A 24,064-nucleotide genomic window follows, 5' to 3' on the forward strand; every position below is an offset into this window, starting at 1 on the left:
TCTTAGTTAAGTTTTTACATGCCGTAAAATAAACTGCAGCCCAATTTAGGTACAAACAAAAAACATCATAGTATCATGGCAATACCATGGTACATTTTTACATGGAATTAAGAGGACCAACCAGTTGGTGTACATGTCTTCCGTCATGCAGAAGTAAAATATCACCATAGCCTTGTTCTCCCTTTCTCCCACCTTCCTAATGTAAGTTTAGCTTGCAGTGAAACGAGTGATGTCTTTATAAGCTGCATACACAGTTTGTAGTTTACACACAAACACACACCCACAGCTCCAGAGGTCTGGGCTCTGATTACAGATGATGTATCCATCCTCTTAATTCCAAACACGAGATGGGAAATGTCAAAGTGGATCATCCCACACGGCTGAATGATTGACAAGCGTTTCTGTCTCGTGCTCCGTCAGGAAATGACTTTAATAAAAGCGAGCGGCTTGATGAACTTTCAGGGATTCATCAGCTTTCAAAGGAAATGACATCACTCTGCGTTTCTCATGGGAACAGTTATTCTGTGTGGATGTTTGTGACACTGACGCACCAGGCGTTGTTTAAATGCAAAGCTAAACACAAAGACATCAGTCAGGATACCCTCGAAGCCACGTTACACCCTTTTTATACCCCATACGGATTTCCTTTCTGCTGAGGGACAAACGTCCTGTTTAGCTGAAGACAGAAAGCGCAGGTAGAGGGCAAGAACTCTATTTCATTAATTTACCCTTCACCGTATGCTGGTTCTATTCATATGATTTCTATTCATATTTTGGCAATCAGAATACTAGATCTGTGTCTGCGGTGGTGAAAAGCTATCAGCGGCCCACACTTACAGCCTTGTCAATAGGATTTAAAAGAAAACAGTAAACGCCTGGAGCCTAACTGGTCTCTTTGACTGAAATGCTTTTCCCGTGAACCGTGTTTGATTTCTTTCTGAGTGCACTTCTGGGCGAGTATTTACTGTAGCTTCATGGGTCACATTGAGATCATAAACTGTGTGAAGCATCATTCCACAGAGGATGTCTGAATGTATTTTAGATGTGTGCTCATGAAGAGAGTGAAACAGTCTGGTTCTGGACTTAAAAATAGCATTTGTTTTCTTCACGAGGGAATTGATTTTTAACAATGGCTTATAAAGCCTTTAAAGACCAAACTACTGTGAGCTTTGAGGTTTTTAATCGATAGCATACGCTTTGGTTGAAGTGATTAGCCTGCATTATTTACACTTTTTATGATTTCCAACTGATGGAGGTGAATAATGTTACCTGTGATTCTATAAAATTCTCCACCAATTATTCATTCATTTTCCTTCAGCTTCGTCCCTTTATTCATCAGGGGTCACCACAGCGGAATGAACCGCCAACTTATCCAGCGTATGTTTTACACAGCGGATGCCCTTCCAGCTGCAACCCAGTACTGGGAAACATCCATACACACTCATTCACACACATACACTATGACCGATTTTGTTTATTCAATTCACCTATAGCACATGTCTTTGGATTGTGAGGGAAACCGGAACCCCCAGAGGAAACCCACATGAACATGGGAAGAACATGCAAACTCCAAACACAAATGCCAACTGACCCAGCTGGAACTTGAACCAGCAACCTTCTGCTGTGCGGCGAATGTGTTAAACACTAAGCCATCGTGTCACCTCCACCAATTATTCATTAATTCGTTTTCTTTTCGGCTTAGTCCCTTTATTATTCAGGAATCGCCCCATCGGAATGAACCGCCAACTATTCCAGCATATGTTTAACACAGCGGATGAACTTCCAGCTGCAACCCAGTTCTGGGAAACATCTATACACACTTATTCATACACACTACGGCCAATTTAGCTTATTCAATTCACCTATTGCGCATGTCTTTGGATTGAGGGGTAAACTGTAACACCCAGAGGAAACCCACGCCAACACTGGGAGAACATACAAACTCCACACAGTAACGCCAACTGGCCTAGAAGGGACTCAAACCAGTGACCTTCTTGCTGTGAGGCGACAGTGCTGAGCCACCGTGCTGCCCTCTACAGTATTATTCCCTTATTAAAATTAACCTTGGTTTTACAAAAAAACAAAAAAAAAAAAAAAAAACAATAATGCCAAGTTACCTGGCTTAAGGTACTGATGGATCCTATATTCTTATACCATGGTATTTCAATGGTGAATGCCCAAATTATTATTGTGATACCAAGGTAAAGCATGGTACTTTAATGTACTGAAAAAATGGTAGTTAAAACATGGTGCTAAACTTACTATTAAATAATACATATTAAAATAATAATAATATAATGATTAATTAATTATTTTTACTAAATTTGCACGTTGAAGCCCATTTAAATTTATTTATTTGTTTATTTATTTTGTATTTTTAGGCTGTGCTGTAATTGTGTAAATGAACAATGCATATAATGTTTAAAAATGTTGTCTTGTAAACTAACCCTACACTCAGAAATTCATTCATTCATTAATTTTCCTTCGGCTTAGTCTAATAATTAATCAGGGGTCGCCACAGCAGAATGAACCGCCAACTAATCCAGCATATGTTTTACACAGCGGATACCCTTCCAGCTGCAACCCAGTACTGGGAAACACCCATAGACTCTCTCATTCTCACACACACTGCCAATTTAGTTTATTCAATTCACCTATAACACATGTTTTTGGTCTGTGGGAGAAACAGGAGCACACGGAGGAAACCCACTCGAACACGGGGAGAACATGCAAACTCCTCACAGAATTGCCAACTGACCCAGTTGGGGCTCGAACCAATGACCTTCTTGCTGTGAGGCGACAGTGCTACCCACTGAGCCACTTTGCCACCAATAACACAAAGAACTCTAAGTTCTTTATTTCCCGCCTTTTTGTTTTTCAGATCTCTAACTGTCAGAGCCTTTATTATTGTACTTATTTATCATGTATACTGTGGCAGCACTCTCTACATTATACTTTTGCAGCTGTGTGGAAAATGATTCACACCTGAGTAGCAAAATTGAGAAAGCAGTGAATTGAAACACAGCAACCATTAAGGTGTTCCTCTGGCTAACAGTCAAACAATAATGACTTAGGAAACACAATTGCAATGCTAGAGTTAGCTTTGCAGGTGAGATTTGGCAAACAAATGAAACAGCCAACGTAGCATTTGTTTTGCAGGTGTAGCTACAATTATAAACAAAGAGGCTCATTTACTTTCACACTCCCGACTCTGCTAAATGAGTTTGTCAGCATAAAAAGTGGTAAATTTGATTCAGTAATACAACTCAAACCCCGTTCCATACTTAGAAGCCATGTCAGGCTAATGCTTTATTTACCTGCTTACCCCGCTAAAATAAGTCATTATACCCTGCTAGCAAACGCTAATGCTTTAATGCTGTTCTCCACTAACCCAGTCTATTACAGTTTCCTAGAAAACATCACTTGACATTGCAAAAGGCTTCTACATTTGCAATGCTAAAGTTAGCTTTGCATGTGAGATTTGGCAAACATATAAAAAATCCCCCTACTGAAAAAACAGCTTAAACCAGCCTAGGCTGGTTAGCTGGTTTTAGCTGGTCGACCAGGCTGGTTTTAGAGGGGTTTTGGCCATTTCCAGGCTGGTTTCCTGCCATTTCCAGCCTGGTCTTAGCTGGTCAGGCTAGAAAATGACCAGCTAAATCCAGCTAAAACCAGCTTGACCAGCCTAGTTTAAGCTGGACATAGCTGGTTTTGACTGGGCTCCCAACCTGGCTAGGCTGGTCAAGCTGGTTTAAGCTGGATTTTTCAGCAGGGCAACACTAGTATTTGTTTTGCAAATGTACAATTATCAACAACGAGACCAATATACTGTTTTACACACCTGACTCTGCTAAATGAGTTTTGTCAGCATAAAAATAGCTAATTTGACTCTTAAAACACTGTTAGCTAACTGTTTTGCTAATCTCCCTGGCTTGCAGCACATTTGTTTTACACAATAAAACACAACATTTTGTTAAAAAACTCAAACCTGTTCCATACTCAGAACCCATACTAAGGTAATAGCTACTTTATTTCTCTGCTTTACACCCTGCTAGCAAGAATTAATACTTTAATGCTATTCTCTGCTAACCCAGTTCATTGGGGTTTTCTAAGAAAACCTAACTTAAAATCTCAAACCTTCCCCACAATTGCAATGCTAGCAGGGGTGTCAAACTCAATTCCTGGAGGGCTGAAGCCCTGCGCAGTTTAGTTCCAACCCTGCTCCAACACACTTACCTGTAGGTTTCAATCAGACAAGCCTGAAGGACTCAATTAGTTTGATCAGGTGTGTTTAAGTAGGGTTGGAACTAAACTGTGCAGAGCTGCGGCCCTTTTGGAACTGAGTTTGACACCTGTGCTATAAAGTTAGCTTTGCAGGTGAGATTTGGCAAACAAATGAAACATCCACCATTAGCTTTTGTGTTGCAGGTATACTGCAATTATCAGCAAAGATGCTCTACTTTAACAAACCTGACTCTGCTAAATAAGGATTGTCAGCATAAAAAATAGTACTTGTTTCAATATCCTCTAATAGTACATTGTGTTAACCTGTTTTGCTAATCTCACTAGCTTCCAGCATGTCTGTTTCACACAATAAACCACAAACTTTTGTTGAAAAACTCAAGCCCGTTCCATCCCCAGAACCCATGTCAGGCTAATGCTTTATTCCTCCGCTTTACACCCCGCTAACACGAGTCATTACACCCTGCTAGCAAACGCTAATGCTTTAATGCTATTCTCTACCAACCCAGTCCATTACAGTTTCCTAGAAAACCTCATTTAACATTGCAGACGTTTCATAAAAACAGACCCTCGCTGATTCTTTAGTCAGAAAATAGAGATTGCTAAGACCCACATGAAAAAATACTGGGGTAATTTAGAGTAACTACTAGTCTTTTTGAATTATACTATAGTAAAATCTATTATAATTTATATATTACAGTATTTACAGCTCTCTGTTAATGAATGCTCCAGCATAATATATTATTGACTATAGTGAATTGATAAACTGTAAAAAAACAATTGGTACTTTAGTTTTTACTACAGTAAACAATGTATTTTAGTGTGTCATACCCTATAGTTGTAGAAAACGACAGTATTGGGTTGTTTGTTTCCATTACTATAGTTGCTGTTATACCATAGCTACTTAGACCATAGACTTATAACAACAGATTAATTCAGATACGTATTGTTCAAAAACACTGTAGCATTAACTATAAATGACTGTAGTATTTTTTTAATGTAGGCTATATAGATCCAGACGCTAATCATAACAGTAGACCATAAAAGCACTAGACTTAGCTCTAGCATCAATAAAAGCAGGCGCGGTTGTGCTGAAAATCAGAGGAATCCCTTATGAAATGCTAATTATGGACAAGAAAGGTTATTAGTCTTCATTTCAGCATGAGTGGTGATTAAAAACATGGGATGGTTGAGAACAAGAGGGGCTTTTGTAAGCCCTTCGAGAAGGCCATCACTGAGTAATTGGATGAGGAATGGAGGGAGAAATGGCCAAAGCGCAGAGTGCTCAGATTCCTAGCGTTCTTCTGTTACCCGCGGCTGATTCCAGGAGAGATCAGGTTCAGGTTCAGTCTTGGGTGTGAAGAAATGAGCCGGTGCCCGTGAACAGATGAAGCATTGTTGGGAGAACAGCTGCTGCGTCTCTTGATCTGTTCAAAGCTGCTTCTCTTCCTCTTGTTCTGCTCTCGTCTAGACTTATGGCCCTTTTCTTTGGCCCTATCGCTGCTTTTACAGTTTCAGATTCAGATCTTTAGTTTGACCGGTAAATATGCTGACCTTGAACACAAACTATCTCAAAAACCTAGCACTGTTGTAGAAAGATTGAGTGCTTTCTTAAAGGGATAGTTCACCCAACAATGACATTTCTAGCATTGGTTGTTCATTAGCGGCAGGTTAGCATTGTCGCCTCCAACCAAGAAGGTCACTGGTTCAAGTCCCGGCTGGCTTGGTTGGCATTTCTGTGAATTGCATAAACTAAATTGGCAGTAACATATGCTGGATAAGTTGGTGGTTCATTCCGCTGTGGCAAACTGTGATAAATAAAGGGACTAAGCCAAAGGAAAATAAATGAATGAATGCTTTTCATTGTCAGCTTGTTCCAAACCTGTTTAAGTTTCTTTCTTTTGTCTAACACAAATGTAGATATTTCTAGAATGTTGGAAACTGGTAGCCATTGACTTCCATTGTGTTTGTTTTATTTATCACGAAGAATGTCAGTAGCTATGTTTATTTCCAATGATGCGACTTATGCTCAAAACTGGAATATCGCATAAAACATTTGTGAATAAAGCAGCGTTTCCAGTCAAAAAGAAGAAAATCGTCACTTACTGATAAACTGCAGCCAAATTTAAAAAATAAAAATAAAAATTGCTGCAATAGAAGAAGCCACTGTGGACCTTTGGTCTCATATAATAAATTACTGGCACCTCAGAAGAGGAAGATGAATCGCAATGAACTTAATAATACTAAACCACTGTGATGACAGAATTTGGCTGAGGCATTTCAGAATGACCATAACAACATTTCACTTGTTTTATAATGTAATCGGTCCATTAGTTTGACCATTAATGCTATCAATCGCAGCCATTTTTGTTATTACATGATCTGATAAAACAAAATCATATGAATTTTTTCATGAGCATGATTCGGTAGATGTATTTCCATCATAGATTATGCACATTTTTTCTTATCGGATTAAAAGTTTCTTCTATTCAGTTTTTCAGAATAAGTTTTTAATGCACATTTTCAAATGTATGGGCATCTTGTTTTTTCAGTTTTTATGCAATAGTTTCAAATGCACATAAAAAATGAGCATGGAAACATAGCTAATGGTAACTAGTTTTCAACAATCTTCAAAATAAATTGTTTTGTGGTCTTCAAGTTCATAAATTTCAGCTCATAAAATCGAGTACATTTTTATTTTTAAGTGAACTAAAGTACACATAGCGCTTCACCTTTTCCATTTTTTTTATGTTACAGCCTTACTTCAAAATGGATTATATCATTACATTTTATGCATGATTCACTTCCAAATAGCAGTTTTAAAATTATTCAGTGAAATTGTAAACGTATCACAATGTCGGATTTTTCCAATATCGTGCAGCCCTACTAAGAATAATAATAAAAAAAGATTTTTATTTGTTCTTTTGGGGCAAAAATAAAATGTGTATGTTTTAATGTTTATAAAAACACGGCTGTATTTTTTAGTATTCGATTTTACAGATATCTCAAACAAATAAATAAATATACTGTTTTAGTTCTCTTGAGAAATAAATACTTTTAATAGTGATTTTTATTATTTAGCTTTATCCTTCTTTTATCCTTATTTTTAAACAAATTAATACTGCAGTAATTTGTCTTATCTAGCATTTTATTATAACTGAAAAAGATTTTAACTATTGACAGTAACACTACGACGGGCAAAATATAAAGCTTGTTGAGAACAGTACACTTACTCTACAGCAACTTTTCCAAGAAACCAGATCAATGATTTTTTTTTTTTTTTTTTAACCAGACTACACCGATTGGACTTTCATGTTACAGACTTGTTTTTTTTTTTTATCACTAACACACTTCACACGTATTACGGTTAATTACGGTTAGTTAATATATTTACTAAAATTAACAATTCAAGCGATAGTGAACGCCACAGGCATATCACCCTGCAGCCAAGACCGGTTATTCACTGAAGCTAAGAAGGGCTGAGCCTGGTCAGTACCTGGATGGGAGACCACAGGGGAAAGCTAGGTTGCTGTTGGAAGTGGTGTTAGTAAGGCCAGCATTGGGCGCTCAACCTGCAGTCTGTGTGAGTCCTAATGCCCCAGTATAGTGAAGGGAACATTATACTGTCAGTGAGCTCCATCTTTTGGATGAGACGTTAAACCGAGGTCCCGACTCTCTGTAGTAGGGGAGTAGGGGTGTTACTCCATTGTCCTGGGCAAATTCCCTCCATCGGCCCTCACTCATCATGGCCTCCAAATCATCCCCATCCACTGAATTGACTCTATTACTGTCTCTCCAAGTAAATGCTGCACATTGGTGGTGGTGTGGAGAGATCCCCCCACCTCAACCTTCATGAGTGTGAAGCGCTTGTGAATGTATAGCCATACATGATAGATGCGCTACATAAATACACATTACATAATAATTATTACAAAATATAGTTGTTGATGAGCGTTGATTAAGGAAAATTAATTCATGCAAAGTTGCGATGCACTCGTTAATGTTAACAACCACAATCTTACATTTTAATAATCTAGTAGTAAATATCGAATTATAATTCATAAATGATGCGTACATTCTCATTCAGTCTCAGTTCATCTTCGTAAATACATTAACCAATCAAACCTCACTGTAAAGTATGACCCACTTCAGCTTGACAGAAATTCACATTCACCAGTTCAAACTGACACTAAACTCACTGTAAAACTGCTAAAATACAGCAGCATTTCAAGACTCCATTGGCTTTAGTGATGAACAAAAACCGTCCGCTTTGGAATCCAGAGAAAGTGGCTTTGAGACAGACAATCGCAAGAGAGATTATGGACAGTATTTAAACACACACACACACAGACGTCAAGTTATCCAAGCGTTACTCCTAGTGCTGTGTGTGTGAGGCGAGTTTTGAATGGAAAACGAGGGAGAAAGCGAGAGATGGAGAGTCAGGCTGTGCTGGCGGAAGGTGCTGCTGGTGCACACATGGAATGCTAATGCTCCAGTCGGTGGGTGAGAGCCTATTTTGAGAGCATGCCTGGTGTGTGCCAGCTTGAGCCGCTCGCCTTACACATACAGGATATGGATCACATACAGTACAGCACGCAGGCCAGCGCAATCACATATATACTCATGTACTGTGATGTATTAAGAAAAAGTCTAATTACAGGGATAGTTAAAAAAATCTTTTTTTTTTTTTTTTTGTTGAACACAAAAGAAGATACTTTGAAAAATGTTGTAAACTGGTAGCTGTTGACTTTTATTGTATATGTCATTGATGACGATGACTAGTGTTTTTTTTTTATATACATTTATACAACAGTTCTGTCTGGTTCTTGAATATGATTGGCTGATAGCTGTGCAATATTTCGCCAGTAATGTTACACAAAGGCCTCTTCACCTTTGTGTATTACTCCGCCCACATACAGCCAGTCACAGAGAGACGCTACAGTTTGACAAATATTATTGTTGTTAGACAACAAAATGTACTTTTGAGGCTTTTTAGTCGAAAATGTAGTTGTTTAGATTGCAACCATGCACTTTATTTGTAAGAATAGTGCCTATTTTAAAATATTTTCAATTTCTGAGAGAGCTGGTTGGCAACGGTTGAAGTTTCTATCCACAAGATGGCGACAAAACCGCATAATAAGCCCTTACGCTTAGAAGATATTACAGTCTGATTTCTAACTATAGCAGATCAAATCAATATCAAACTAGTTAGCACACCTGCCAACACCTCCGTTTTTTCATGGGAGTATCCCGTATTTCAGACCTGTCTACCGCAGCCATCCCATTTTTATTTCTCCCCCCCGCCAAAAAACGTGTAAACATGGAATAAAACCAGTGAAATTCTTGCTCTGAGGCAACAGTGCTAACCACTGGGCCACCGTGCCACCCATCTAGGAAAGGAGGAGGAGTAGAGGTGGAAGGGGGATTCTTGAAACGAAGATGGCTGTTATATGGAACTTTGGGTATTTATAGTTGCTTAGGAATCATCTGATTGGTAAATTATAAATTGGATAATGCAGGACGAGAAGCAAGCAATCATAAGCACGTGATTCTCTCGAAATTAGTTTACAAGTAAACTTCACTTAAGAACTGAACTTACATTTACACTAGTGTGTTCTTTGATTTTAAATACACACATTTTGTTATGTTCCTGAAATTCACACTACTCAGGAGTTTTGAAAATACTGCAGAGCCCATTTTAGTTTGAGAACTCCAGGATGGCGTAGCAGTGGACCAAAACACTTTTGAAAGCAAAAGCATGTCTATACTCTCTGATAGGCTCTTCTGGATCATTGCGATACAAGCCCATTGCTAGCAAATAATACTGAAACTTCACAGTTAGGAGGTTCCACAACAAATTGCTGAACTTCAACATTGCCGACTTCACTGTCAACATTATCTGCTGCAGTGAATTTGTTCTTTAGTATTTTTTGGTTTGAATTAATGTGCTTTCTGATGTCAATGAGAACAAAGCTGCACATGCATCTGTTTTGCCATCATAAGAGTTGCCATAGAAATGAACAGTTCTTGAGTGTGAGGACGTGAACAGAGTCGGAGAGTTTTCATCTCATAATTACTGTAATTCCCACACAGCCTGATTGTAGCAGACAGCATAAAACCACATTCGCTTTTAACTTCTCTCATTTGTTGTCTACATCCTGAGTTGGACGTGCTGCTTAATTAATTAATTTATTTTTATTTTACTTATTTTATTGTGTTAATTATTTCATTTTCATATGTATTTTTCTTTCTGTCTCAGGAAAAAAAAAAAAAAAAAAAATATATATATATATATATATATATATATATATATATATATATATATATATATATATATATATATATATATATGTGTGTGTGTGTGTGTGTGTGTGTGTGTGTATTCTGCTCCCCAATTTTGCATCTATTTAAAAAAATATGTAATTTAAAAATATATATAGTTACAATTTAAAATAGTATTTTATAGCGGTGTATTTTTTATTAGATTTTGTGATTCACAGCTGAATTTTCAACATCATTACTGATTAATAAATATGTTATTAATAATTTTAATTAACAATAGTATAATAATATACATTAAAAATAATTCAAATATGCTTATTTGCAGCTCAAATTTTTTTCTACATAATATTTTTAGTATAAACCATGCTAGAGCTGCTCACAAAGGCTGCATTTGTTTGACTAAAAATACAACAAAAGTAGATAAATTGTAAAATATTATTACAATAAAAAAACAGTTTTCTATTTTAATATATTTTAAAATGTTATTTATTCTGTGACTGCAATGCTGAATTTTTTAGCCTAATTTTCAGTGTCACATGATTTTTCCATTGTCTCATTCCGTCTATCCATACATTCATCCATCAATTCATTCATTCATTCCCTCATCCATTAATTCATTCATTCAGTCATTCATACCATCCATCTGCCCGTCTGTTCTTCCATTCATTCATTCATTCATTTCATCCATCCATCTATCCATCTGATTATTCATTCATTCGTTCATTTATTCCATTCATCTGTCTAAATGCCTGTCTGTCCATCTAGTTAACTATTCATTCATTCATTCATTAAATCATTCGTTCATCTGTCTATATGCCCATCTGTCTAACCCTTTATTCATTCCATCCATCTGTATATTTGCCTGTCTGTCTATTCATTCATTCATTCATTCATTCATTCATTCATTCATTCATTCATTCATTCATTCATTCATTCAATTATTCATTCATCTGTCCATATGAGCTGATTATTCATTCATTCATTCCATTCATCTGTCTAAATGCCTGTCTGTCCATCTAGTCATTCATTCATTCATTCATTCATTCATTCATCTGTCCATATGATCTATTTATTCATTCATTCGTTCATTTATTCCATTCATCTGTCTAAATGCCTGTCTGTCCATCTAGTTATCTATTCATTCATTCATTCATTCATTCATTCATTTGTCCATCTTTCTATATGCCCATCTGTCTAACCCTTCATTCATTCCATCTATCTGTATATTTGCCTGTCTGTCTATTCATTCATTTAGTCATCTGTCTATATTCCCGTCTGTTCGTTCATTCATTCATTCATTCATTCATTCATTCATTCATTCATTCATTCATTCATTCATTCATTCATTCTTTCATTTATTCGCCTGTCTATATGTCTGTCTGTCTGTCTATCTATTTATCAATCCATCTATTCATTCATTCATTCATTCGTTTGTTCGCTCATTTGTTCATTCACCCATTCGCCCATGCAGTCATCCATCAATTCATTCATTTATTCAATCGATCCATCCATCTGTTATATCCCCATCTGTCTAACCCTTCATTTATTCCATCCATCTGTATATTTGCCTGTCTGTCTATTCATTCATTCATCTGTCTATATGCCCGTCTGTTCCTTCAATCACTCCATCCACCTGTCTATATTCACATCTCTCTATCCATTCATTCATTAATCATTCCATCCATCTGTCTATTTACCTTTCTGTCTATTTCTTCATTCCATCTGTCTATATGCTTGCCTGTTCATTCGTTCATTCGTTCATTCATTCATTCATTCATTCATTCATTCATTCATTCATTCATTCATTCATTCCATCTGTTTATATGTCCATCTCATTCAAACATATCTTTTTTTCTGTTTTACTGCCAACTGACTCTTGTAGACGTGCAATAAAACTGTTCCTCTTCACATGTATTGCATCATCCACACTGATCTTGCCAGTTATCCTTTTCCAACAAACCTTGTTTTTTTTTTTTTCTTTCAGATGTTTGATTTCTCCGTCCTCTTCCTCCAACATGATCTACGAGTCCTGGACAGCTCGACACATGCAGCTAAACACGTTCATCAGAAATGTACTGTAGGTGAAATTCTTCAACTTTTGAAACATGTCTTCCCATTCATGAAACATACAGGACATTCTTCACTCCCCATTGTTTTCCAAACCATGATTTTGGGTGAGGAAGGGAAAAAAATATATGTCTGTGGAATTTTAATTTCCTGCATGAACGCCGCCACATGAATGTTCATATTTTCCACTGTAGCCGATGTTATCGCTTCAACTTAAGAGCACAAAACACATCTGAATCCACCGGAATTTGTGTTCGCCTGTGTGTTTACTCTTCCTCGGGGACATATAGCAGGAAGAAAAAGGAGTCAACATCTGCTGCTTATCTGTTCAAGATGTACAGGTATGATGTGTGTGCGTGAGTTGCTGGAAATCTTTTTTAAAAATCTTGTTACCAGTTATTGTTTGCTGGAGGGCAGATTTATATATAAGTTCAGTCCGTAAAAATGTGGCACCACATGCTGTGCTGATATGAAGGAATTTCCAGTTTAATTTACCTTTATTTTACAGTATGTGTTCTTAAAGGGGTAGTTCACTTAAAAAGTGAAATTTTAACTTATTCGAAACCTATTTGAGTTTGAGTTCAAACACAAAAGAAGATATTTTGAAGAAATAGATATTTTGCTGATTGCTGGCACCCGTTACTCCCATAGTAGGAAAATAAATTACAATACGTGGCATGACAGCATCTTTCAAAATATTTTATTTTGGATTAATTTATGTATTGTTCACTTTAAGACGTAAAATGTTCACTAGGAAAATGAATATTATAAATTTTAATATCATGCAAATTTGTGTAAATATAATATAATATAATATAATATAATATAATATAATAAAATATAATATAATATAATAATATAATATAATATAATAATATAATACAATTAATATAATATAATATAATATAATATAATATAATATAATATAATATAATATAATATAATATAATATAATATAATATAATAATACAATTAATATAATATAAAATAATATAATATAATTTAATATAATATAATATAATATAATATAATATAATATAATATAATATAATATAATATAATATAATATAATATAATATAATATAATATTTCCAAGAGATGGGTTGCGGCTGGAAGGGCATCCGCTGTGTAAAAACTTGCTGGATAAGTTGGCGGTTCATTCCACTGTGGCGAACCTGGATTAATAAAGGGACTAAGCCGACAAGAAAATGAATGAATGAATAATATACTATAATATAATATGATATAATGTGTCAATTTGTGTCAATAGAATGTGTATTTCTAAAAATATGTGTTTGGTATGTGTAAATGTGTAAATGTGCAAGTTTACAGTTTGGAAGTCACATAGATTGAAATATATGAGTAATAAATACATTTCAATGAATTTAAATATATGTCAAAAGTATATTTAAATATTTCCCCCCTTTGCTTCTGGTGGCCATATATATCTATCCAAGTTCATCTCAGGTAAAATAATTTTCTAGGCTTAAATGACATAAAATCACAATAAAGTCACATACAGTATATATGTATGCATGCTACATGAAAATAAAAGTTATAGTAAATCTATGCATTTGGGAATTATATTTTAATATGGAAAATACATTCAACAATGTCTCATATATAGTATATGTGAATATTTTGCACCACTAGGGACTACTAAGGATAACAATGCTCAGTTTCTTGACCAAACTGATCATTTTGCTCCATAAGACCTCAGTGTATTACCAGGAGCCATTGGTATTCAGTTGTTTTGTCTATACAGTAGATTTATTTTAGGGGTGAAATAAAAAAATATTAGTAACTATTGACTTAAATAGGACCACAGTTAATACTCCACTGAAGAACCTAGAAATTTGAATGGCCTACATGTAAGATATTACAACAAAATGGGCTGTGCTCACTCGTATCACATACAATATGCAAGCCTCAGTTCATTCATTTTTCTTCGGCTTAGTCCATTATTCATCAGGGGTCGCCCCAGCAAAATGAATCGACAACTTATTCAGCATACGTTTTACACAGTGTATGCCTTTCCAGTCGCAACCCAGTACTGGAAAACACCCATACACTCTCACATTCACACAACTTTAGTTCACCCAATTCACCTATATATGTCTTTGGACTTTGGGGGAATCCGGAGCCCCAGAAGGAAACCCACGCCAACACGGGGAGAACATGCAAACTCCACACAGAAATGCCAGCTAGCCCAGATAGGACTCGAAACAGCGACTTTCATGCTAAGGGGTGATAGTGCTAACCACTAAGCCACTGTGCTGCCCCACAAGCCTTAGTAAATAAGTAAAAACCAAAGTTTAATTTTGTCTTCAAACCGCTTTTCCACAATCTCTGACTTCAACTCATCCCAGTTTCAGCGCTAAGCCAAGCTGTAGTTCAACAAGTAAACAAATGCTTTTATTGCTCTATTCTGTCCATTCCATTGTCTCAGACAGTCTCTCTTTCTCCCAGCCTCAATATTGGTCCTGCTGTGAGGTCTAATACTCTCCTTCACACACACACACAAACACACACTTATACAACCGAGCCAAAATGTTCTCCACGTCTCTTTCTGCAACCAGGCGAAGCAATAAAAGTGAAAAACAAGGTAAGAGACAGAAAATAGCAACCATGCAAGGGAGAACACAGCATTTAGGTGTGCTAGTTTGTCCCTTTAATCCAGACTAAACATCTACCGAGCTTATTATTCTTCAAAAATCCCCATCCGATTTTTTTTTCTGCCTGACCTACTTACAGCTGAACTCTCTGACAAGAATTTTGAGATGGAGGAGAGCTAGAGATGATGTCCGCTAGCAGACAGTAAAAGTGTGGCCCATGTGAGTCTGAAGTCCCTTGCTGCACAACCAGTGTGTGTGCTCAGATGGAGTGTATCAAGCTAGGCCTAGTAGAAGTATTGGCATACAATATTAAATTAACTAGTTGTGATAATTGATAAAGCTTTTAATATGATTTATTACACGTCACTCTGGAATACTTGATTCTGATTGGTCAGTCAGGACATTTCAAGATGTGTTATGTAAGGGATAAAGTACATCCAGGGGGTATTGCAGAATAAAGCCTGACAGGCTTATTGGTAGCCTGACGTGAAGGCGAGCAATGTTGTATAAGACTGAAGAGCTTTATTCTTTATTCTGGATGTACTTTGTGCTTATTACATGGCTACTTGCCACAAAACATATACATTCGACACAAAACATCCTTCTGAACTGTAATAGTTTAATTACAGGCAAAGCTGACACAATCGAAAACGGCTGAATGGAGCATACACTAACCCAGGAGTTCTCAATCTCGGTCCCGGAGGTCCGGTGTCCTGCAAATTTTAGCTCCAAACCCAATCAGACACACCTGTGCTAGCTAATCAAGCTCTGACTATAGCTTTCTAGAAACATCCTTGCAGGTGTGTTGAGGCAAGTTGGAGCTAAAATCTGCAGGACACCAGACCTCCAGCATCGAGTTTGAGAACCCCTGCACCAACCTATTTCACAATAATTTGTAACATACACTAAACTAAGTGGTTGTTATCTCAGAAAAAAATACCTTGGAATGTCACGACTGACCAATCAGAATCATTAATAGATAAAATATACTGAGACTAATAACACAGGCTCATCAGGGTACTTCGAATCATCTTGACTGTCACTGAATACATTCACATGCATATTTATATGCTCTTCTGTCCTACCACGGTTTTTGACTGTTGTGCATCTTCTTGTGACTGAATAATATGTAGGTTAGTGTATGCTCCATTGAGCTGTTTTTGCTTTGCATTTAATTAAATAATTAATAAACTATTATGGCTCAGAGCAATGTTTTGTGTTTAAAGTAGCCATTTTGTGTGGCAAGTAGCCATGTAATAAACGGGATAAAGTACATCCAGGTGGTTGTTTATTGCAGAATAAAGCCCTTCAGTCTTATACAACTGAAAAGGCTTTATTCTGCAATAAACAACCACCTGGATGTACTTTATCCCTTACTTATAAGCAGGGCCAGACAGAATCTGCAGACATCTTTTGCTATTGCTGTGCAGAATTTTGGCAAAAATCTGATTAGATTCACTTTATTTGGTAAAAAAGCAAGTCTTCTATATAATATATCTACTAAAAGACAGCAAATATTACTTTACACACTGTATTGCAAATAAAGCATATGAATATTTTCATGTTAGTCAATTATATTACTGAAATTAATTTAAAATTGAACAAATGTACACATTTACACAAGTAAATAAACAGAATAAATGATGGGCTAAAATCTGCGGAATTCTGCGTGTGGAGATTCTGTGTGGGCCTAATTATAAGGCTTGTAGGCTTATTTTACAAGTTGTATTACTAGTTATATTGCTAGTTGTTGATTTGATGATTGCTGAATCTGATGATTGCTAGTCATTTAATATAAATTGCTATAGTAATTTTCCTATGTGAACAAATGGAGCGTTACTGTAAAGGGTTAACAAACAATTGGCCAATAAACAAACAGAAGAATTTCAATTAATTTTGTAATTAAAGGCATGTTGTAATTCAGACCAACATGAAAAATGTATCTAATAAAAAGTCTATAAAATTGTAATATTGTTAAAAGGCTTTCGGAAAGTTTAAATAATTAATAATCATTAATTATAAATGAACTATAGAGTAACGTTGGACATTTAAAAATAATGTTTAAAGAAGGCCTGATATATTCACCTGTTGTAAATGTTTACAAACTGTGTTCCTAGAATCCAATAAAAGTAATAATAAATTAATTGTCAGGAGTTTGCATGTTCTCCCCATGTTGGCATGGGTATTCTCCGAGTGCTCCGTTTCCCCCACTGTCCAAAGACATGCACTATAGGTGAACTGGGTAAGCTAAGTTGTCCGTTGTATATATGTGTGAATGTGAGTGTATGGGTATTTCCAAGTACTGGGTTGCAGCTGGAAGGGCATCCGCTGTGTAAAACATATGATGGATAAGTTGGCGGTTCATTCCGCTGTGGCAACCCCTGATGAATAAAAGCACTAAGCCGAAGGAAAATTAATGAATTAGTGATCAAAATGCAGAACAGTCAGTTGTGGTGAATTATGGTGAATAAAGAGAGTGAGAGAGAGAGAGAGAGAGAGAGAGAGAGAAAGAGAGAAAAAGAGAGATGCCTAAACTCCAACTACTTTATTCAAACCTGCAAAAAAAAACTAGCAATCCACTTATTTGTTTGCACTATAGGCAATCATTTGCTCTTAAATGTAAGGGAATATAAATTGCAATTGATAAAAAAACAAACATTGCACCATTTCAGCATTTTCAGTCCAGGAAAGCAATGCCCAGACAATGCAGTTATTTGCTTCAGCGGAGAGCGAGCTGAGATTTATTCTCCAATAAAGCTGCCTTTATATGGGCCCAATATAACCAGGTTTACGTACCGTCATGGTTGGGGTTCCCCAGAGTCCAGGGCTCATCTGAATCGAAGTGTGTGTCTCCTCCAATCCCTGGACCGGGGAAGTAGGCATGTGCAAGAAAGCCCCCTTCTCCGTCGAAAGGGGAGCTGTCGCCGTGAAAACCTGAGGCGAAAATAATAGTAATATCCACATCTTTCTTGCTGCGCTCCAGTTCGCTGTACGGCACTGCCTCGAAACGCAAGGGCGTCACGTTCTGCCACACGTCAAACGCCCGCCGGATGGCATTGTGGGTCTCTTCTGCGCCCACTTTAGGCGTGAAGTTTTTTATGCTGGAGAAAGAGCAGATGGGGATAATCAGAAAGCAGCAGCTATCATTAGAAAACAACAGAACACGTTACCAGGTTGCATGTTGCTAATGATGCGTCTTATATCTCATTTTTACTCATTTTCCTTTCCAAAGAGTACTATAAATAATACTACAAAGTTGTTTTTAAAAGTTAGCAATTTGATATTTGTTTGTTAACTAATAAATATGCAAATATGAATTATTTTCATGCTGCTTATGCTAACATAAGTGCTTTCTGTTAGCAACTGCGCAGCCAAAGTACTTTCAGGTCTGTTTTGACCGCATTACAGTTCCATATCACGACGCCAAATGATTTCAGTTATTTCAGCTATGTTTCTATCTAAAGATGCGAATTAAATTTATGCGTAAAATTGGAATATCGCCTAAAAGATGAGCAAATAAAGCAATGTTTCCATCCAATTAAAGAGTTAAAGAGAACACAATCGTCACTTCCTGAGATGAACTGGCGGCAAATATCAAAAGAAAAAATTTAATTTTTGTAGTCATCTTACATCAATCAAACTGACTAAAATATCAGATTAGACTTTATAACATATAAAAGTAAAATGTATAACATAAAAAAGTTGTCTTGAAACCTGATTAACTCATTAAAATAAGTTGAATCAACATGAACATGTTTGTTGTCATGACTTTTGGTCAATAATTCTTTTTAAAGTGTATTGAACATGTACAACAATTTAATTAAAATTGCAGACTATTTTCTATGATGATGGTGTTACGTTTTCCCCACAAAATTGTGTCACATTTTGATATATTTCTACCTGAGCCAAAAGTTAATGTAAATGTACAATTTGTAAAAGATACAATATAACTTTCATGTGTTCACAAAATCTATCTCTCTTTTTCTGCAAATTTAAATCAAAATACATCCCAAATTATGTATCACATCATGGTGTAAACGCTTCCTTTTTGTCGAAAAAGCAAACAAAATCCTGTTTTAGTGTGTCTCTTTAAATGCAAATTAGCTACAGCTCCCCATGTCTTTTCAGCATGTGCTTCAGTTACTCCGAGCACTTTTCTAAGCACACACTGCAAAAAAAAAATGCTTGTTGTAGTCCAAATATCTAGGAAGTCTCAAATCAAGAAGCTTTTTCTGGACAAGCAAACAATATTGTCTTGTTTTCAGAAATAATAGGCCAAAATTAGGTGAGCTTTTCCTTAAAACAAGCTAAATAATCTGCCAATGGGAAAAGCAAAACAATCAAAAGGATCATCGAAAGGAAAAACAAGATTATTTAGCTTTTTTTAAGGAAAAAGTCACTTAATTTTGATATCTTATTTTTGAAAACAAGACGTGTTGCTTGTCTATATGCTTCTTCTTTTTTTTATTAGAATATGCAAAAAGGTACATAAATTGGGATCATACAAATACAAAAAAAAACATCAACAAAAAACCATAACAAAACAACAATAAAAAACAAAACAAAAACAATATAGTCAGGTACTGTTAGGTGTGATTGTGCGTCTGTGTGTGTGTGTGTGTGTGTGTGTGTGTGTGTGTGTCCATGTAAAGGTAACTTGGTGGAAAGATCAGATTACATACATTAGGAACAATATCAGCCAATAAATGAAGCAAGTATCGCAGATACAAGTAAAACAGATAAAAAAAGAAACCAGTCAGAGTTAGGGAGTAACAACAATGCTTAGTAATGTATGATAGTAATAATGACAGTAAAAAGAAAGAAAGGACAACAGTAATAATAAATGACAATGATAATAAATCACAAGTACTACACCAACTACTACTACAGAAAGTTACTTATATTACAACTACTATTGCTGCTACTACAGTCACAACCACAACTATTACTACTATAATGTCTACTAATACTGACTCTACTACAACAATGACTACCACTACTGATACTACTATAGCGTCTGCTACAACTAATACAACAACGTCTACTACTACTACTACTACTACTACTACCGCAATCACTGCTACAACAACATCTACATCAACGACAACTACTACTGGTACTACTACAATGACTACTACTACAACACCAATAACGACTACTACTACTACTGCTACAACAACACATTTATTACTTCTGCTACCACTATACCAACTTTATATGGTATATATGCTTCTTGATGAAAGAAGGCTAAAGGCTAAAGACCATGGCCTCTAGCATCTGTCGCTAGAGCACCTTTAAAGGTCAAAGGAGTAAGGTTTACCTGCACAGCACTATACTAGCTAACCTCTGTTACACTCACCCCCCTAACCCTCACTCCCATCCGGGTCACGGCACCAATGTAATCCCACTGGTCCTACGTCACCCAACCCGCTCCGAGCTGTGATCGAACTGACGACCTGCCGCATGGGGGTCGATTGCTGTAACAAGGAGGCTAAAGACCATGGCCTCTAGCATCTGTCGCTAGAGCACCTTTAGGGGTCAGAGGAGTGAGGTTTACATGCACAGCACTTACTAGCTGGCTTCTGCTACACACAGTGCATTACCAGTATTAAAACAGCATTTATTATTAACACACAAGTGAAATATACACAAAGCTAAGAAAACACAAACAGTAGACATTTAAACTGCCGGTAGCCTAAGACTTTATGAATCACCAAGCACAGCTTTAGCCAAAAATCTTCTTTAATGTACTACTAAAGAAATGAAAACACTTATAAAAATGTTATTTTGCTCTAACTAGAAACTTTAAAACACCTGATTATGTTTCCCACGGGTTGCTTTAAGTTTTATGTGATTGTCTCTTTACTTCTATTAAGTATGATATCAGGCACTTGTGCGAGTGTCTATAGCGCATTAGCCAAAACTCTCAATCAACTCAGTAGCAGCTGTTTTCTCAAATGTGCGGAGGAATTTAAACTGTATTAAAGCTGCGCCTCTTAAAATATTTACAAGACATAATATCTGACGGAAACCTAAGCTCTCTATCTCGATTCCTCTCTCGCGCTCTCCAGGTGGTTGGGGATGAGGTTTGGAAATCATCCGCGTACAGTTGTTCTGTCTGTGAGCGCAAACTATTAGATCAACATCTGGCCTCGCACTGTTCATTTATTTTCCTTTCTCAGCTGTACTTCCCAGAAATCATAATCCTGTCTTTCAACTTCTTGACCTTTTAGATATTTCTTTTTTCCTCTCCAGGCTTAGGTGTGTTAGCTGTGCGCAGCGCGGTGTGTTTTAAAAACCTTCCCGCGTCGCTTCTCATCTGCTACTTGCACAATTGATTCAATACAAAAATCACTGAGCATAAATTTGCATCAAGTCTGGATGCCAAAAAGCACTTGGTTGATGACCAGAGCTGGTGGAAAATCGTTTTCCACAATCTAACCATGATAAATCACAGCAACGGCCAGGGGTTAAGTGTGTGTCAAAAGGGCACAATGGTTATAATTCATGGATCGACTCTTTTGGGGTTTGAACCTGTAACTGTTTGGCCATGAGCCCAGGACTTTAACCACTGGGCTTCACCACCGACACCAGAATCAAGTCTTTTTCCATTGGGGAAAATCCAACAGTGGGAGTGTTGTCCACTATACTTATACTAGCAGGGTTGTGTGGTTTTTCTGAATTGAATGGAAATGGTTTTTAAATTACTGAGTTTGGATTTAATTTAAATGTAGGTAGCAGACAGGTAGAAAGCTGGAATGATGTAAACTGTAAATAAAAAATCATTTAGCTTTAATTAAGCTACAAAAGTGAGAGGAAAACATGAAAAAAAATAGAATAATCCTAATTTAATAAAATGTGTATTAAAACATGGCTATATATATATATATATATATATATATATATATATATATATATATATATATATATATATATATATATATATTTATATATATATATATATATATATATATATATATATATATATTTATATATATATATATATATATATATATATATATTTATATATTTATATATTTATATATTTATATATATATATATATATATATATATATATATATATATATATATATATATATATATATATATATATATATATATATATAGTTGAAGTCAGAATTATTAGCCCCCTTGAATTATTAGCGCCCCGGGTTATTTTTTTCACCAATTTCTGTTTAATGGAGAAAAGATTGTTTCAGCACATTTCTAAGCATAATAGTTTTAAAAACGTATTTCTAATAACGGATTTATTTTATCTTTGTCATGATGACAGTAAATAATATTTTACTTGATATTTTTCAAGACACTTCTATACACCTTAAAGTGACATTTAAAGGCTTAACTAGGTTAATAGGGTGAACTAGGCAGGTTAGGGTAAATAGGCAAGTTATTGTATAGCGATGGTTTGTTCTGTAGATTATCGGAAAAAAAGTTAGCTTAAAGGGGCTAATAATTTTGTCCCAAAAATGTTTTTTTAAAAATTAATAACTACTTTTATTCTAGCCGAAATAAAATAAATAAGACTTTTTCCAGAAGAAAAAAATATTATCAGACATACTGTGAAAATTTCCTTGCTTTGTTAAAAATCATTTGGGAAATATTTTTAAAAATAAAATAAAATCAAAAGGGGGCTAATAATTCTCACTTCAACTGTATATATTATTCTGCAATATCAGAACTCGTTCAGCCTCCTCACCCTTTTGTATCACTCCACGCACATAGAGTGACAGCCACAAGATGGCGACAGAGACAGCATAATAAGCCCTCAGAGGAGAAAAGGTTGGCGTAATTTCAAACTACAGCTGATCAAAGTATTATAAAATTAGTGAGTGACAGAGAAGTCGATCTCTTTCTTTTTTATGTTGTAGTGCTGTATTTATACCATAGTAATTGTAGAGAATTGAGAGTGAGACAGGACTAATATCAGGAATGTATGTATTTTTTGTTAGCCACCCTTTGTATAACCCTGAGTTACTTTTTGGTTGGTCACGGGTGGGAAGGCACTCGGGCTGCGTCCTTGTGCCAATGCATGCCTCTGTCACGTTTAGCGTGATCAAAACAGAAACAAAAACAGGAACAAAAAGGGTGTGGATCCAAGTGCAGATTTAATGATAAATAGTGCAGCGACAGTGAACAAAAATACAAAATACCAAAGTAACAAAATAACAAACAATCAACAAAACAAGAAACTAAGACAGATAAACACGAACTAGACTTTAGCAAGATACGAGAACAAGATCAGGAACAGCAAACTCGGAATACCAGACTTACTAGATCGAGGAGACAAGAAAGATAAACGACGCGATGACAAACAGTGGTGGAATGATAGAAAATATAGTCCAGATAATCAACAGAAACGGACACAGCTGTGATGGTAGATCAGTATACGTGGACTGGATGTAATGCGCGTGGTATGTATGAATTTGTAGTTTTTTGGGCGCTGTAGTTCCCTCTCAGTGTCCGTTGAACTACAGCGCCCTCAGGTGGTCACTGACAGTCATGACAGCCTCCAGTGCTGATATACAGCCATATCGCACTGCTACTCATATGATGTTGCTGATATATATCATTTAGCTCATTTTAGCAAGAGTTTAAAGATCAGCGCAGCTACTCAAATGTCAGGACGATCTAAATGTGTTTGGAAACAGTTTATAGATGATTTATTAGAATTAGCTGATTTCTGTGAAAGAAACGCTCATCTGAATTATCATTGTCTGTATAGAAAAGTTTTACAGTTGAGGTGTGACGTTACTGCGGTCAGGCCAGCTACTGTACAGCAAGTCAAAAGCACGCGTTCATTCTAGCCGATGTTATTTTGTTTGGTCGCTCATAAACTG

At 36.1% G+C, this 24,064-nt stretch overlaps 1 protein-coding gene and 1 long non-coding RNA gene across 3 annotated transcripts in view; one reads left to right on the forward strand and one right to left on the reverse strand.

The window, feature by feature from the left end:
- LOC147838080 (uncharacterized) overlaps positions 1-24,064 on the forward strand; it is a 982,747-nt gene that overhangs the window by 554,225 nt on the left and 404,458 nt on the right. The gene's annotated exons all lie outside the window — the stretch shown is intronic.
- Positions 1-24,064, reverse strand: part of mmp16a (matrix metallopeptidase 16a (membrane-inserted)) — a 106,945-nt gene that overhangs the window by 36,987 nt on the left and 45,894 nt on the right. For both annotated transcript variants that reach the window (XM_087308786.1, NM_001440706.1), the window contains 1 exon segment: positions 18,003-18,307. In XM_087308786.1, the coding sequence (XP_087164912.1) occupies positions 18,003-18,307 (305 nt within the window).

This window comes from Danio rerio, chromosome 24 (genome assembly GCF_052040795.2).
Source record: "Danio rerio strain M-AB ecotype USA chromosome 24, GRCz13ab, whole genome shotgun sequence".
NCBI classification, from domain to species: domain Eukaryota; kingdom Metazoa; phylum Chordata; class Actinopteri; order Cypriniformes; family Danionidae; genus Danio; species Danio rerio.